The sequence below is a fragment of the Primulina huaijiensis genome, chromosome 5, assembly GCF_012295235.1.
Source record: "Primulina huaijiensis isolate GDHJ02 chromosome 5, ASM1229523v2, whole genome shotgun sequence".
Lineage (NCBI taxonomy): Eukaryota > Viridiplantae > Streptophyta > Magnoliopsida > Lamiales > Gesneriaceae > Primulina > Primulina huaijiensis.
In genome coordinates, this window is record NC_133310.1 from 18,699,362 (window position 1) to 18,718,502 (window position 19,141).

At 34.3% G+C, this 19,141-nt stretch overlaps 2 protein-coding genes across 3 annotated transcripts; both read right to left on the minus strand.

The window, feature by feature from the left end:
- Positions 1-8,407: 8,407 nt before the first annotated feature.
- LOC140976801 (uncharacterized) lies at positions 8,408-13,104 on the minus strand. 2 transcript variants are annotated; one of them, XM_073441117.1, is made up of 6 exons: positions 12,052-13,103; positions 11,215-11,279; positions 10,994-11,116; positions 9,869-10,600; positions 9,355-9,571; positions 8,409-9,274 (listed from the first exon to the last, which is right to left on the minus strand). In XM_073441117.1, the coding sequence occupies exons 1-6, from the start codon at positions 12,332-12,334 to the stop codon at positions 8,727-8,729; spliced, it is 1,968 nt and encodes a 655-aa protein (XP_073297218.1). In that variant the 5' UTR covers positions 12,335-13,103; the 3' UTR covers positions 8,409-8,726. The 2 variants fall into 2 exon arrangements, with proteins under 2 accessions (XP_073297220.1, XP_073297218.1); XM_073441119.1 differs by lacking the exon at positions 10,994-11,116 and having other exon boundaries at positions 8,408-9,274; positions 12,052-13,104.
- Positions 13,105-13,812: 708 nt separating this feature from the next.
- LOC140976802 (DNA-dependent metalloprotease WSS1-like) lies at positions 13,813-16,700 on the minus strand. The gene is made up of 4 exons (XM_073441120.1): positions 16,327-16,700; positions 15,952-16,147; positions 15,095-15,781; positions 13,813-14,180 (listed from the first exon to the last, which is right to left on the minus strand). Exons 1-4 carry the CDS (start codon positions 16,482-16,484, stop codon positions 13,989-13,991), a joined length of 1,233 nt encoding a protein of 410 aa, XP_073297221.1. The 5' UTR covers positions 16,485-16,700; the 3' UTR covers positions 13,813-13,988.
- Between the last annotated feature and the right edge of the window lie 2,441 nt (positions 16,701-19,141).

Sequence of the window (19,141 nt, forward strand, 5' to 3'; positions counted from 1 at the left end):
ATTTAGAAATCCATGGATTTAGAATTTCATCTTGTGTTTGGTTTGAAATTTAAAAATTCTATTTAGAATTTATTTTTTGTTTGGAAAAACAAGATTTGAATTTGGAAATTTAAAATCTTACTAAAATAATCTTAATTATCATTTAAATAAATCAATATTTAAAACACATTATTCACATTATTAAAAAAATTGAAAAATTAAAATTAATTTTATCATATATTTCCTTATATCATTTCAATTATAATTTTGTGTTACATAAACTACATAAACTCTCATATAATTAATTAACTATGGTTAATGAACACAAAATGAATTATTAAAATAAAATAATCAAACATAACATATAAATATTCAAATTTAAATTCTACGAAATAAATTATTTCAAAATTAAACATTCAACGACATCCTAATTTTATAAATATAAAACTAAATTATTATTTAATAATGACAATTATAAGAAAGGATCTCAAGAATCAAATATGCAAAATAAAAAATAAATAAATTTGTCATTTAATCCAACCATGACATATAAAGATGGTAGAAAGATGATAATTAAAATTTTTTGTTATAGATATTTTTTAGGTTTATTCAGATTCAAATTCCATCAAATCTAACCAATTTTTGAGAATATTTGCTTCCAAACATGGGGTAAAGGGCCAAATACTAATGCCGTCGACGACTCTGTATTGGACCGACAAGCGAACCCGTTGACTGAAACTTGCTCCTGTCAAGATTCCGCAGCTCTTCGATTTTCTGGCTTCTTTCCTTTATTCGGTGGACATAGGAAACGGAAAATTTCTTCGGAGGAGGCAAGTCGCTCTTTTCTCCGGCCTTCGCTTCTATGCGGATGAATTCTGATTTTGATTATGGCTACGTGTTTCGGAACTTTGTTACAATTTTAATCTGTCTTTGATTATGTATATATGGTCTTTTATCTGATTGAACCGGTAAACCGAATGTTAATCCAGATTGTAAAAAGGTGTATTCAAGGTAAGAAATTTAATGATTTTTGTAGATTTTAAAAATATAGAAGTATTTGAATATCCTACAGAAGTATAGTTGTAATGTCCAAAAGTCAACTCATGTAAGCCACATGTATGCAAAAGTGCTAAATTGCTTAATTGTTTTATTTAATTGATTCTAAATGCTTGCTTGATGTATATTATATGATTGAAGGTCTAATTGCATGATTAAATAATTAGATTGCATGCTTTCATGAGAATTGAAGACTTTATCCGAATATTCGATAATAGGCTGAGGAAAGGAGACCGGGGACGACCAAGATAAAAAAAAAATTTCATTAAATATTTTCAAGGCTTATTAATATGATTAAATTTTTCTAAAAATATAATCAGTCCAAATTATTTTACGAGACAAGCATGATTTTATTCGAGAAGCCGGTTTTGGGCAAACGATGGACTTTTAAAGGACCAAAAGTATTGTTTTTGAAACTAATTTTTATAAAAAAATTTTTTTTAATTAAATAGGTGTTATTGGGCCTAATTTATCTTAGATTAGTAGGCTCAATTGCTCCTAAGCTCAAAGATCCAAAACTCAAGCCCATTAACATGCAAATTTTAAATCTATAAAATAGAAACATAGGGTCTTCATTAAGCTAATTTAGCCGAAAACACACACACACAACACACTCCATATTTTCGAAATATTTGAGGAGGAAAAACAAGGAGTCATCATCGCCCGTTCCTCTTCCTTCGCAACCCACGTCGACGATCGCATATTCAAGTGTTATAAAACGCAAAGGCACGCTTCTAAACTTCTTTGACACACCATTCAAATCATATTATGCTTGTTTTAATTATTTTTGCATGAAAAATATTAAAGCATGAACCGTTTGACGATAAAACAAATATTTTCCAAGTTTTGATGATTTTACGCTTGTTTGAAAAACGTTATGATTCCTAAGGACACGCTGTCAATAGGAGGTGTTTAAGGGACGGGAAAAGAGTCGTTAGGGGAGGAAATACATGCTGGAACCGAGCTTGGCAAGGGAGGCAACCAACATAGGGTTTTCTAGGGCTTCTCGTGGGAGGAAGGCTATGGCTAGGTGGCTTGGCTGCGTGCGGCTAGGGCAGGGCTGGGGCAGGGGCTGTGCTAGACGATGAGGTTAGGAAGAGTCCTAGCATGGCTAGGACCCATGGTTAGCAGCTATGGAAGAGTCCACAAGGGGTAGGACTCTTTCCCATGCACGCGTAGGTGCGATTTCTTAGGAAAGGGCACACGGCTCGTGTGGGGACCCGAACTTAATTCAACACTTAATTGTTATTAGGATCAAATATAACAACTAAGTAATGTGGGACATAAATTTTTTTTTTTAATATACAAGATATACAAATGCGGAAACGTAAGGTACTCAATTCTAATAGACATATACATCTAATGGTACAAATCATGTACACCATTTATTTATTTCAGCTAAAGTTTAGTTACTAGATCAAGTACTAAACCACTCGACTCTAAGTCCAGATCTCCACGATAATCCTGAATCTCTCATCCTCTTCCTGCTCCAGGTCCTGCCCCACCTGTTGTCATGCACACATACAAAACAAGACAACAGCCTGATAACTCCGGTGAGAAATACATCCCAGTATAAACAATGTAAACTTGCAATCATATAAAAACATATATCAAAGCATATAACAACTATCATTAACATGTAGCAAATCAACAAACATAAATGATATAAAACGGTAAATCAACTAGTCATCTCAGACTCGACTCAATCGACGCGTCATCTCAGACTCGACTCATTCCTAATCTAGGGATCCCGGGGTCTGGATATTGACAAATATATCGAATCTCATTCGATAGGAATGAATCAACCCTAAACGGCATCGATATAATGCACATATCCAGTATCTGGGCGAATCAGCCAACAGAATAAGCGAATCAGCCAATAGAATAAGCGAATCAGCCAAGGACTAAGCGAATCAGCCACTGACCAGACGAATCAGCCGGTGATTAGGCAAATTAGCCGATAACCAGACGAATCAGCCGGTGACTAGTACATACATTGTCTAGAATCAATAGACTACAATCATCAATCTCATCAATTGTAAATATCAATGCAATAACATAAAGTATGTGATTTAGGGAAACTAGAGTCAAACCTCACGCGAGTTGTGCAATCCCAACTCAACATTAATTTATACCTTTCACTCTGTTACTCTGACTATGTCGAAGTCTCTGATTCAAAGCCTGTCAATATCAATCTGGCAGTAACAACATCAAGGAGTATAATATCAATACCTATTCGNCCCAACTCAACATTAATTTATACCTTTCACTCTGTTACTCTGACTATGTCGAAGTCTCTGATTCAAAGCCTGTCAATATCAATGTCCAGTTGTAGCCTAAGCCGATAGGAACACAGGACCGAAGTCGGATTGAAATTCTGATGGACGGATCTCTGACAATCACAAATCTAAAAAGGCGTAATGAAGGAATAAGCTTTCATATATATATATATATATCTCATGAAGGAATAAGCTTTCATATATAGCCTAAGCCGATAGGAACACAGTACCCTGTCAATTTTTCTCGTTTTTCCCCTAACCTTTCTCGATTTCTTCTCGGTGGAATGAAGGAATAAGCTTTCATATATATATATATCTCATGCATGTACAAGCCAAGTGGCTCATTTCTTTGCAAAACACGTCTCGCGCATATGCGCGACCCTCATCGGCGCATATACGCGAGACCTACTGTCTCGGCGCAATAGCTTCTCGTCTGCTCGCGCATATGCGCATCTTCTTCTCGCGCATATGCGCGAGACCTACGGCCTCCGGATAATTCCAGTCCACCAGCTCGCGCATATGCGCGCCCTCTTCTCGCGCATATGCGCGAGGTTCTCTGCCTCGGCAATGGCCTTGCGCGCAAATGCGCGCGCATGTCTGCCGCGCATGTGCGCGATACCTACTGTAGCTCACCTCTGTCCAACTCTTGCCTTTCCAATTCTAGTCTCGGGGTGGTCCGTCTATAATTACCTCGATTATCAACAAATCATTCTGGATTACGATAATTCAAATCTCGGGCATTACAGCTCGGCTAGGGCTGGCTAGGCTATTCCAGCTGGGTCTAGGGGATGGTCCAAGGATGGTTAAGTGCGAGTGGGGTCGTTGGTTGGAGAATTAGGAGAGTCCTTGCATGGTTAGAACTCTAGGAAGGGCGCGGCTCGAGTCCATGCGCAAGGATGGGCTTCGCACGTGGGCTGAGGCTGGTGTGTTGGTTCAGGTGGAGTCCAGGAGGGTTAGAGTCAGGTCTGGTCAAGGGTGGCTCAGTCATGGCTCGAGGGAATGGGGCCGTGGCTTGGTGTAGGGCTTAGGGTTCGACTTTTTGGGTTTATATTGGTAGGGGCTCGAACCGTGGGTCCACGGGGGTGGCTCATGGCTCACGGGGGTGTTTTAGGAAGGAAAAGTTCATGTTTAAAGTTTGGAAAGAAAATATTAAGTTTTGAATTAATTCGAAAATTAAACGCTTCACAGTTTAGTAATTAAAGAATTAAATCAAAAAGCCCGATTTTACATTAAATAAAAATATTAGAAGTCAAATTTAAGCTTAAATAATTATTTGGGATAGTCTCGAGTCAACAAAAGTGAGAAAAAGTCAAAATCGAGAATTTTTGAGTCCAAGAGCAAAACGGTCATTTTACACCTAGATAGTACAAAAAGGGTGGCAGTGTCCCGAAGAATCATAATGCATGCTAAATGATATTTTAAAATGTTTATGATGAAAATATGAGATTTTATTATTTATAATAAAATCGTGCAATTTTTACTGTTAAAATGCTATTTTTCGAATGTGAAAAAGACACCGTATTTTATGATTAAAAATAAAAAGAAAAATATTTTGAAGTATGTGAATTGACTATGACAAAAAGGATATGATATATGATTATTGAGAATATCATGAGGGAGAAGGCCCTAGAGGGAGCCCGTTTACGAGAGAAGGTCCTAGAAGGAGCCCAACGATCGTAGTTTCATTTTACGTCGGTGCATAGTGCCCGTCCCCATGCACAATGGTGAGCTAAGACTGATCAGTCGACCACATGATGTAGCTAATCACTTTCAAGGATCAAACTTCACCCAAAACGCTAAATGATGAAAAGCTTTATGATTTGACGATTTATGATTAGATTATGCTTACAAATTTACTATTGCTTATTTTGAATAAAAGTATGATTTTTAATGTGTGTGCTTGTATATGTATTATTTGTTACTCATGTTTAGAACGTGCTGAGTCATTAGACTCACTAGGTTTGAATGTTGCAAGTGAGGATGAGATTGAGGGAGGTGCTGACGCTTGAGTAGATCGAGTCTGACAGTACACTTCCGAGGGACATTACTTTCTGCATTAACTTGATAGTTAAAGTTTTAAAGATTTTGTTAATGATTTAATTAGAGATTTTCATGCTTTATTTTTATGTTAGTTTGATCTTGTTAAAGGTCGATGTAGGGTTTTTGGTTAATTAACGAGTTAGAGATTTTTATGCACTTAGATTTCAAATGTTAAGTTATTTTGGATGACGGAAATGTTAAGTTATTTTAAATATGAATTTCGAATTTTACGTTTCAAAAAAAAAATAGTAGGATCTTAAAGTTTAAAAGTAGTGGACGTTTCAATAGTGGTATTCAAAATAGACTTTCGTACAGTTTTAAAAATCAGTAATATTCAACATTGACTTTTAAAACTGTATAAAAGTCTATATGTATTCAAATTTTCAATATACTTTTAATAAGTTCATGAAATTCATTAACATACAAACATTAAATCATAAGATACAACTATAAATTGTTAAAAATTGTCTTTGGTTCAACTCAAAGATTTGGATGAATTGTTAAAACTTCTAACTCATACACAAGCTATTTCTCTCTCTCATCTCACACCTTACACAAGTTATTTCTCTCTCTTATCTCACACCACATCACTACTCTTTTATTCTCATCTTATCTCTTGACATCTATCTGTATAACTCTGTCTGATTTTCAAAATTTATCTATATATACATTCTTTTTCCTATTTTTCAATTTTCTAGTTGATTGTTTATTTAATAATTTTTTATTTTAATATCGTAAAAAATTTTGAATTTTAGAATTAATTTTATGATTTTATTTTACGATTTATACAAATGAATATAATACTCAATAATAGTAAAAGATTATCTAAAAAAAATAAAATCGTGCAACAAACATGATAAAAAAATATATAATAAAAATTAATATTTTAAGATCTAATTCATAAAAAAAAATATATGATATAATTGATAAAATAATTTGTTTCCCAGTTTAAAAATTACATTTTATTTCTTTATTTTATAACTTTTAATCTTGAAATTCTACAATGTTTATAAAATTAAAATTATAAATTTTTTAATAAAATTATTACACTAGATATAAGAAAATCATAAAATTTTATTGGCTCATAGAATGGAAAGTAATAATAATTTTTTAAAATAAATTAAAATTTTTGTTAATTTTTTAATTGAAAGTTGATTTTTTTTAATTCTTTTTAACATTGTAGATTGTGTTTTATCGACTCTTATGTAAAAACATTCTTTATTTTAATAATATTTTAAGTTTTTATAAAATTATGATATTTACTTTATCTGTATACTCATGCAAGCTGCATAGATAAAGTCATTGAATATGCAAAAAGTACCATGAGGTATGTCTCTCAACGTAAGATCATAAAACTCATTAAGAAGTGTAACGTATATTTTAGACATGTTCTTAGTCGAATCAGCCGCCTAAAATAAAGATAAAGACCGCTTTAGCTTGAGACTAGCATCTGTGACGTAAATGTCATGTTTAATTGGTAATGGCATGAAGATGTCCACTCATACAGATAGATAATCATTTGATGATGCACTGAACAACCTTCCATCGGACTATCTAAGTGGTTATCACTTATTGAGTGGAATAGTATGTGGTTATGGTTGTACATCATTAGTCTTTTGACTCATGGCAACATAAATGCTCTACGTACTAGCATGTACTTTGATATGTTTATCGACTCCATTGAGAGTCATCAGTTTGCGAGGTTATGTGTAGTTTCGAAATACGTAAGAGCCAATACATTGTAGTCAGGGATTCACCGTTTGCTTTTGGGTGAAGATATCGTATGTGATATGATGAGTTGATAATGCAAGGAGTCTCTGGCCATAGCAGAAATATGTTTTAGGAAAATGTTTTTCCTAGTTGCACATACGATGTCACTATTATTACTCAAATATACATCACATCGTTATCAAAATCATATGCAACTCTCGATATATCAATAGTTGCAAATTCGATCTGGATATATGATTTGAAGGGACCATATTGTATGATAATCATAACTTAGGTTCTTGCAGGCACTATTAGTTATACCTATGGGATCATAGGACGATGCTACTAGACATCTTACCATGATCTGATGGGTGCGATCAAACTTGAGTTATGACATTATTGATCAAGGTATTGATGAAAAAAAATGAGGCTAATTAGGGTCAGCCCGAATAACAGTAAATGTTATTCTGAATCACATGAAGTTGTGAACCCAAGACTAGATGTATCCCTGAACTATTGAGGGTCACACAAGTATCAGATTATGTGTTCATGTTGAGACAGTCAAATCCAAAAAGTTGAATTTGACAAATGTAGTTTGATGGAGATCAAATATATTGCTTATAAAGAAGTTTCTAAGTGAATTCCATATGCTGGAATATGTGGAAGTTAACTTAACTGTTAATTAAATGAGGAGAGTGGAATTGTATAAATATTAAGACATACAAAGAATGTTTTGAATATTAGAATTACAAATTTTAAACTTTCACATGGCCTTCCTTACATGCGAGAAAAAGAGAGGCCAACAAAATATGTGCTGATTTCAGGGAATGTACATCGTTTCGTTGAGGCAGGTAGTTGTGGCCGCTCGATCTCTAGAACTAGATCAGCACCTGGAGCCATTGCACAATTGAATTGCAATAAAGCTGACCGGAAACGAGTGATTCTGTGAAAGTTTGGCCACGTCTTTGGAGAGGACGACGACTGTGTGTGATATCTCGTTGGATACTGATATTGTTAATTTTGTTTCTGTTTAAATTTAAATCAGAGAAACTACATCCCATGTCTGGTATGGGAATCGAGAGCTAGAATTGATAAATATTGTTGGAAGAGAGATGAACTTTGCTGAAAGAGTGGATGTCTCAATTAGAAATTGTATGTGAAATAGATGAATAATTTTGCATTGTTGGACATAAACAAGCAACAGTTGGATGTATTCTAAGAATATCTTGTATGACTAAGATTTAATGTTCTATAATCAGAAAAGTATGATTGATCCATGTATCCTTTGGCATCGAAAACTCGTCATTTCTTTCCGCGACTAGCAATCGGGACTACAAACGATCTTCTGGAGCAAAAGTTGATTCGATACCTAAAACAACAATAACAAGCACTTTCCCTGGAGTGGAAGTACGAAATACAAACATTTTTTACAGTGATGGGTAGAAACATAGACACAGAACCACATCGAGGTCGCAGTCTACAAGGCGATAAGATAAGGTGATAAACAGAACCTTCAAGAAAACTCTAGCCTTGTTTCTGTGTGGCTTGATACTAATGCCTCGATAATCAATTACTATGTACAGCTAATTTATCTATCGAGGAAAACTCTACGAACACATAATAACGAGTAGAATGCAGAGCAAGACGAGGCGATTCGGTGATTTATGTGGGCGACGAAGTCGTCGGATTTTTCACTGTTTCTCCCTCGTTTTTTGGCTCAGTAGTTTCAAGTTTCACCAAATTGTCTTTGATTTCACGGTTAGCGTCATCACTGTTGCCATTCAGCGGACTTTCTTTATCATGAACTTCTGCATCAATCAAGTCATAATCCATGGTTTCCTTTAAATCTTGTTTGTGGGCATGGTCAATGTACTTGATTTCTTCGGCTTCAACTACATGCTGCTGCTCGTTGTTGCCATAAATGTCTTTTAGAGGGACGTTGTTCAATGTCATGTCTGCTGAGTCATGAATTTCCTCTTCGATGGCACTGAGTTTGTGAGCAGTGACAATATCATGACAGAAAGTTGGATAATTGTCAGATTTGGTTTCTTTAGAAACAGCTGGTGACTTCGAAACCTTAGTGTCCATATTGGTTGAAGATATGACGCTGAAAATGTTGGGATTTGGCTTGATATCGACCCATTGTCCACCAACCCAATCTCTTGAAACTCTAAGATTCTTTAACTCAACGTTCAGATACAACCTTTCACCTGATGTCAAATTGAGTTTCTAATGAAAATGCACTAGATATAAATAATTTCCGAAATCCATAAGAAAAGGGGGTAAGAACCTGGAATGTACATTTGGTAACACCCGTTTTTACTATCATAAGAATTGGAAATGACCCCCTCCCACCATCCATCACTCCACCATGCATCTACTGGATCTCCAACCTTGAAGGTAAGGCTCCTTTGATTGCAATGATACACGGGCCTGACAGTTGGGCGACCTGGATGCCTCATTCCCAGTTTATCCGCCTGGGCCACTCTATACGTGGGGATCCATTCCTATAGTCAAGACGATAAATAAGGTAGTGTCTCGTAATTAAGGAGCAAGTACTACATGCAATGACTGCATATGATGTGATGCAGCAAATATTGGTACAATTTGGGACGCTGAAAGGGAAAAAGAAAAATAAAAGAAAAATGTGAGACAAGAAATCAAGGGTTTTGAAGTAACCTTTAGTTCATTGAGTCCTCCAAAGTAAAATGATTTCATACAGTGAATAATTTGGTAACTACTGGTATGATATGTTCTCTATACGTATATAATTACAACTGCAAATGAAGTATAACCGAGCATACCTCAAGATTGATGTCACCATCTTCATCCTTGACATTTTCATAAAGAATTTTCATCCGTCTCTTATAAACCTCCAAGACTGAGCACCTGAACCAACAGCCACGAATACCACTATCTTGGCAAAGAAACTCTACTTTTTCATTCAGCGTAAAAGTTGGAGCATTCCAAAATTGGCCCTCGACATGCTTGAGGAAACTCGAGCCCCTACTCAATAGATCACACTTCAGTTGCTGAAATGGTAAATCGTCTGAAAGTTTCTGATGATCCCTGCGACTTCTATTCCTTTTCGCTCCAACTTTTAAATCATCGTCAGAGCTAAACTCTTCCTCGAAAAATTTGGGGCTAAAACAAGAGAAAATCGGTTGATCAAAGTATCCTCTCAATTTACTTAATTTAAAAGTCTTTACTCTGTTACTCTTGAATTGTCTGAAGCAAAAATGCATGTTTCCCAACAAATCACGAGGAAAAACTGCAAGGCATTTCTCGTAGTGCTCACGAGTTAAGACTGTAGCAGGACCGTCAACACACTCCGCACTGATGACCTGTACGTATGGAGTGATGAAAACTTCTTTGGGATGAGGATTCCGTAATGAAACAACTCCCGCGACTTCTTTGTTGAGATGAAACCATCTCACTTTGACCTTCTTTTGGCATTTTTTGTCTTCATACATATCTTCCACGTATGCAACATAACGGTTCTCTTTTTCAGCCATCACAAAGACAAATGATTGTACCTGATGCACGAAAAGATTAGTGAAGGAATTTGAGATTCAAAAAGTGGTAAATAATGGAAATCAAAATCACAGGTGCTACAACGAAAAGGAGAACATGGCCAGGGAGGGAGCAGGCAGTATTACTACACCTCAATTCTTAACTTCTTATACACATTGGAGTTTTCGGTTAGACACAAACCAAGTCAAAGAGAGCCCTGTGCCTAAAACTTTCGGTTAGACACAAACCAAGTCAAAGAGAGGCATGTGCCTAAAACAGTATGAAATTTCATAGAATATGCATGACCTGGAAAACTTAACAGATGGTTCATGACCTTCACATAAAAAATCAAGAAGGAAAAAAAAGATGAGAACACAATAAATTTTTTTAAAAAAATCATATTTTAGATGATTTACCGTTATTGAAACCCCATTCCGATAAAATGACGGGTAGTGCTTCAGTTGTTTACAGCAGGTCCATGCCAAACCCGACCATGCAATGCCTAAGTGATGACTTTTCAAGTTTCTTGCTAGGGGGCTCTGATATATACAGTCAACAATAGGTAAGTTAACAGTCTCAAAAAAATAGGTAAACCGAAACACAGCAAGATGAAAATTCAAGACCATGAAATATGTACCTTGTGAGATTGCCAATCCAGCCGATGACCATCATATTTGGAAGTAGGATCATCTTTGGGAGACTCTATCATGAAAAAGTTGCAATATATTCAGTTAAATGTAATTTATTTCACACTATCTATAAATATGACCAGGCATGAATCAAAAGAATTATTACTCCGGATAATAAATGTAGAGCATTTATATCCATACACAAATTATCAGGGTACCGGTACAAACAATTTAGCATTAATATTAGAAGAAGTTAGTGTGATTTTTCAACTGCGCAACAATATACAATACAAATAAAAAAAAACCCTTCGATACCAATGACTTGCAAAACCTATATACTGCATGGGAAACAACTAAGAAAAGTGTGAATAATTGATTGAAGATTTAAACTTGATAAAAGGAATCAAAGATAAATGGCAGACACATTAAATGAACTTTGAACAGAAAAAGCAACAAAAAACAGATAGCTTTTTGGAACCTTCAGGAAAATAGACCAGCCATGGGCAAGAAGGAACATCAGGCTATAACTTTTTATCATGCTATGCTCATTTCCTTCAGATAAAGACAAATGAGAGTTCCACCGCTATATAATTGCTCAAATATCACAAATAAGGAATGCAAAAAAATAACTGGATGGTTCAAATTCCTCACTGGTAACAAAAAGAAAAAGAGAGAGATAAGACAAACATAAAACTTAAGAAATAAATTATGAAAGCACATACTGCATTTATCAGATGTTTGGTAACTAAAGATTATCACAGTCAGACAAATCCAAAATCATCATTAGAACAAACTCCATGGAGTTCAAGAAAAGGGATATAAGAAAGGCACACTTGCATACTCACCTTGCCAGTGCTGTTTTGACAACATAGATGTAAGCCAATTCACAACTTCTCGCCGTGATCTCCATCTGAAGCCAGCATGGACCAAGTTCTCAGGTCCATGGACGCTCAAGAACTCCTCAGAGACAACATAAAACATGTGCCTCACACTCCTCTCAGTGCCCACAACAGCAAGAACGGATTCCCCTGAATTACCCTTCAAAAAATAGTGGACCACACGATTTCCCCTCTCTTTAGACACATATTCCTCCTTCCACTCAACAAAACAATTCTCAAGTGTAGCCATAATGGATAACAGAGTATTCTTAAAGAAACAAAGCTTTTTCAGATATCATAACACTAAGAAAACAGTAACTTAAGAAGTTAAAAGCACCCCTGTCCCCAAGCTTATGAACATACAGCAATCCTTTGCAAATTCTGACTTGAAAACTTAAACGTAACCCCACAAAATTCTACCAAAAAGGTGGATTACTACCTCAACAAACGCGTAGAACACCTAAATAGCTGCAAGCGTCAACATAAACAACACAAAATCCGAAATTCTTGTCGGTGTCTACCCACTTTTGACCATGCCCGAACTATTCCAAGACCCAGATTCCAACAAAAAATAAAAGTAAACCGTCGTTAAACCTGCAGCAAGACACACCCAAAGATCTGCCGAACCCACAAAACCCAGGTAAGATGTTAGAGGTACGGGTCAAAAGTGAGAAACTATTTACACTTTTCAGACTCTTTGTTACAACACATCATACAGAAAGGAAAGAGCAAAAAAGGTGCTTTTTCAGAATGTTCATTTGTAGGTAGAGATTCAAGGAACAGACGAAAAGCGAACCTTTTTCTTCATTTTTCAGGGGATTCGTGGAATGTAAAAAGGATGAGGGAAGAAAGGTAGAGAGAAGGAATTGTAGGAGAAGATGGGTAGTTGAGCAGAAGAAAGAAAGCGGCCCGGAAGTGTGGCAGGGCCGTGAGAATTCATAGTTTGCGGTGGCGGTGGTTGATACACTGTACGAAACGATGGCAGCGAGGAGAGGAGCTGCATATGTTTTTATTATTATTATTGTTATTGTTATTATCGATTTTTGATTTAATAATTATTCGGAGGTGGCTTTCATTCTATCTATAATACTAGTGTATTGATGCACAGAATAATTTATGTTATTCATATTTAAACGAAGATCAAAATATAATTATAAGAAATAGTTAGTGACTACACTGTCATTTTGATATATGGATTAAAAAAATAATAGAAAAAAAGAAAAAAAAAGACATAAGCAAGTATTGAACATGTAACTTGATAATTAATTATGAAACAAAGACTCTATTCACTGAAGTTCATGTGACTTACATTAAAATTTTAACACTTTATTAATATATATAATTATTAAAACAGACCATGACATCAAAAGTTAGTTATTATAAATGTCTCAAACTTAATACTATAATATAGATTTTTTAAATCTTCGGGTCCTATTTGGGGTTTTTAAAAAATTAATTAAAAAAGAATTTAAATTAAGATAGATAACAGAGCTTTGTAAAAATAAAACAAAATGTCACTATCAATGACAGACGCGGTAATATATACACTACAAAAGATAAGACCTTTTTTATACATATGCCCATGCACACATGGTATATGGATTGATCTTTAATAATATTACCAAAACATAAAATACTTTGTGGTTAAAGCAAAATAATCTAAAATCAAAACATAATCATGTACTAAATAGAATCATGAAGAAATATTCAACAGTGATATGATTAAAGTAAAACACCAAAGAGAACATGTCAAATCTTGTATCCAAACATACTATCATGTGTTAAATAGAATCATAAAGAAATATTCAACACTAATATGATGGAAATAACAGACCAAAGAGAACATGTCAAAACTTGTATCCAAAACATACTACAGCAAAAAATCAGGGAAGTTTAATTTCTCTTCAGGTGGCAAGATTGGGCCCAGAAGAAGCTACAGGTGGACCATAAGAATATCTCCACGCTTCACATGCCACACATTTCTCCAGCTTTACATCATTTTCCAAGGTACAGAATTTGCAAAACCATCCAACGTGTTTCAGGCTATCATCTTCACGTCTGAGAGTCCGGCAGAGCTCGCATATTGGAGCTAGAGGCTGCAATTGACAGCAGAACAACTCATCAAATACATCGGAGAAGACAACAGCAAATAGAGTATTATTGCAGAAGAAAACTTGTCAAATGCACCAAAAGTTCAACTTATTCAAAGCCAAAGCTACTATAAACACATAGGCCATGTCTAGTTTTGTTTTTAAAGCTCATTTTCCCATCTTCAAACAAGAACACCACTAGTATCTCTCTTTCATTTCCTTTTTTAAGAGCTCGTTTCTGTATCTCCTAACGTAATCACTACTGTCTACTTTAAATCCAAATGTTTTTTTGGGTTTGTCTAAATCCAAATTTTCGTTACCCAGAAAATATTCGATTATTATATTTATTTATAACGCGCTACAGTATTTTTTACATTTTTAACTATGCACGCGTCATTAAAAAACCAGTTAACACAAAAATTTACACATTTGATCACTACAGTGATTTTTTTAAAAGAAACCAAGCATTAATTTCATTTCCCGACATATTTTCAAAGAATTCATTTTTTCAAACAAAACCTCCAAAAACACTAAAAACAAATTTAAACAATGCCCATAATCACTCAAGGAAAAACCAAGGGCAACTACATATCTAATTTAGCTTAAATTAAATTCCTGTTAAATTAATTTAGACAGATTAAAAGCCATTCAACATTAAACCGTCCAAATGTCTCATATGTTTTAATTTCTTCTCATGTTTTTATATAATATGAATATATCATTATTTAGAGCTTCAACTGTTGACAGTTAAAAGACATAGTCCGATAGATCATTGAGAAACTCAGCTGATCTGCTGTAGCATAAATTTCCCTTGCTACGAGGTTTAGTATCAAACTAACATGCTACAATCAATTTATGGAACATTTCAACTTGTAAACATGATAAGAATGATAAAGTTGCAAAATAAGGACAGTTCTCACCGGGTTCAACAAAGTGCACACTGCGCATTGCCACATTGTGTAATTTTCATCATGCAATGTTTCATGGTTACACATGGATAGGGAAGTTGAAGCTTCTCCAGACAAATCCACGACAATAGAATTTTGATCACCAAGAGATGATTGAGCATGTGGTGTGCACTCCTCTGGACAAGTCTTACTAGAAGGCTTTTTAATTGTATGGTTAGAGTCTGGAGTAGTGGATTTCAGATGCCCACTTGCAGACTGGAGAACTGAAATATCATCAGATTCATGGCTTCTTTTACGTGATACTGCCTTTTGATCTTTTCTATCATATCCGAGTACATTTGAGATTCCAGAAGAATATAGTAAATCTGAAGAGTTTGGCAAGGGATGGGTATTTTCATCATATTCACAATCATCACAAAATTCCGAGCCACACCAGACGTTATCCCGTAATCTCATTTCTGCAGCCATTGCAGCAGCTTGAACAGGGGTTAGTGAAACCATGATAGAACTATCGCCACCGATTTGTTTGGGGCCAGAAGGTAGCAAGGTTCCAAGACGGGCTCTATTTTCTGCAGCAGTCAATGTAGCTTGGCGAAGGGATGAACAAGGTTTAAGGGAGAAACCACCCAATCGCCTTCCAGGGAGATCAAATCCTTGTCCTGTTCCACTTAACCCTTTGTTTATGAAATCTTCGCATTCCTGTGGATATCACATTATCAGACAATAAGTTAGTGTCTGATCAAGATGTGAAGTTCGAGCATCATATTTTATTGACGAGAAAACTTTTAAAACGAAAAAGAATAAAACAAGAAACCGGCTATAATCATGTGTGATAGCATCTCAGACAGTCAGAGAAATTTATCACTCACCTTTCGAATGTCATCCCATAGCTTGTAGAAGCTAGAATTATGAGGGCCATGAACATTGTGGCAGAGCTCATGAAGCATTGTATCTAGAACTTCATGAAAAGGGATAAATTCCTCGTCTCTGTTTGGCCTTCTAAGCCTCAGTTTTATGTGTATACCACGTCCTACATTCAACCCCAGAAGAGCAGGATTCTTGGGGCTGAAAATTTTAGATACCTTTTAAATTGACATAGAAAAAGATACATAACTTATGATTTTTGTAATTCCAGTTTCTCAATTTCCAGAGTAATTGCGCGGGGAAAGAACACGAAAAAGCATAACCAAACCGTAGCATCTGTGTCTAGCTACGTAAAACAATAAAACAGGAAAATATGATACCAGAATTCAGAAAGTATCTTGACTCTCCAATTGTGATTACGCATGATGGGTTGAACCTGTTTCGCGACTCTGTCTAAAATCTTTCGAGCTTCTTCTTCTTTTGTCTTCCTTTTCAGCGTTTTGACTTCCCATACTTTGTTGAGATCGCCCAAATTCATACGTTTCAACTTTCAACACAAACCCTAGTCGCTAGATCAGAAAAATGGGATAAATTTTGAAGTCTTCTTAAAATCAACGTCGAAATTCACAATCCTGCTTCAGATAATGTGACGGTGCATTCATCTGGGATTTGAATTTAGGAGAAAAATGAAACCTCGAAACACCGTCTCAGTCGATTTTGTTCAACAAAATGGCGGGATTTGGTTCAGTATATAGGTTGAGATTAAATTTTTTTATGGGAAAAAAAAACATTTACAGAAATAATATTATTAAATTAAATTATGTAATAAATCTAAAGGTATCAGCAAAAATGATAATTAGTTGATATTCAAATTAGAGTAAGTCTTTTGTGAAACGGTCTCACGATTTTTTATCTCTGAAACGGGTCAAACCTACCAATATTCAAAATAAAAAGTAATATTTTTTTTATGGATGACTCAAATAAGATATTTGTCTCACAAAATACGACCTGTGAGACCGTCTCACACAAATTTTTGCTTTCAAATTAATTTGTTATCGTCCAATTCCGAGTCTATTGTAATATTTTTCCAAAAAAAATTCAATGGTATGATCGATTCTAGACTGTCATGCCTCAAATAATTTTTTTTTGTTTTCTAAAAACAATCAAGTTTTTCTATCGAAAAATATATATAATTATCAACTAAATTCAAAATTTATCTTGAAAAAATTAATAATATTCTTTGAGTTATGCGTTGACAAAATTTCCGGACAATATGTTGATGTGCAATATTGATGTGTCTATGTTGAAAATTATTTTCATTTTGGTTTATGATTGCATTATTTGAAATTATCGAGGTTTTAGTGATCGTGATAATATATGGTGTTTCGTCGAGACATTCCAACTCAACTATCGTCCGTGAGTATCAGATGAACTCTCGATTGGCTAAAAAACTTTGATTTTTCACATGTCATTGTTGAATCTGATGCATTTCTATTAGTTGAAGTATCGTACGATTAATAAGTTTTCTCAAACTTAAGTCTAATAATAGAAGAGTGTAGAATTTTGTTAGGGATACATCATTGTGTCGTTGTGTCTTTGTATCAACAAAACGTGTTGCTCATTCTCTTGTTAGAGATGTTTTTCCACATCTGCAATGATAAAAAGAGTCACACGTCTTCTCTTATAACTAGCAAAAGATGTACACATGTTGTATGAATTATTATTATTTTTAATTTGATCAAATAATACTAAACAATCAACACGAAATTATTTTCACTTTAGAAGAGTTGTTCGATTTAAAAATGAAGTTTTGTTTAGATTTTTTTCATGAGGTGATTTGATAATGTTTTAGTAGGATAAGAAGAGTAATTATGGAAATAAATATTTTGGTGTTCTCTGAGTAGTTACTCTAATGATCTTACACTTAATAATATAGTATATATTATCTTTGATGTAATATAATAATATTTTGTATATTTAAAAAAAAAACAAACAAAAAAAACAAAACCCAAAATTCACATTTCACTACATTGCTTTCTAGATAAAAAAATCTAATGAATAAGCAACTCTAGCAAAAGAGAAAAAGGACATCCCATATCACGTTGGCAATTTTCTTAAATTGTTTAATTGTTTGTCGAACAATTGAGTTATCAAATATTCGGACAATCGAATTTTTTTTTTTTAAACTTTTAACCCTTTTTTTTTCTTTATTTTATGTTGCATGGATAGCAGCGGTTAGTTGATTCTCCAATCTCAAATATTGATTTAAGGTGACAAGTGAATATAAAGTAAAACAAAGAAGGAAAATTGAGACATATTTATCAAACGCAATTTTTTTTGTATGACAGTATCACACGTCAATTTTGTGAGACAAATCTTTTATTTGAGTCATTCGTAAATAAAATATTATTTATTATTATAAGCGCACAATTGACATGCTCATAAATTATATCTATTACCATTATTAAAGTCGAATATTAGATATTAATTATTTTGTTACAATTATATACCATTTTTTTTTTCAAATTTACCCTATCTATATATTTGCCATACATTTTTAATGATATGAACTTTCTGAAAATTTGCACATCCTCTCCATTTAATTCCTCTGTTAATTGCATGCAGCTCTCGGTTTTTTTCGAGTAGGTTTCTTGTTAGATGGTCTCACGAATCTCTTAGTATAAAAAGTAATACTTTTTTCATAGATGACCCGAATAAGAGATTCGTCTCACAAAATACGACTCGTGAGACCGTCTCACACAAGTTTTTGTCTTTTTCCCTCGTTCCCATAGGTTTCTTTCAATTTCCTTTATCGGTTTCACATATAATATTTCAAACAAACTAATAAAAATTTAAATTTGATTTTTAATTTTTAAAATGTAATTTCGAATTTTTTATAACGAGAAAAAAAAAATCAATTATACACGTACTTCGCACACAACACGTGCAGACAAAAAAGAGATAAATAAATAGACATATTACATTACATTGATTGGGGGCATTCATAGTGACTGAGGGGTCAAAGACCAAGAAACGAGTTATTTATATCAAGTATTCTTCTTACGATTAGATTCAATCTCCTGGTAATTATGGAAAGGAAAATGACTTTTACGCCGTGAAAAGAAGATTAATGAACTCCTATTGATTATATCTTTCTCAAAATCTATGGAAAAACAAGAAAAAAGCTCGAATAGT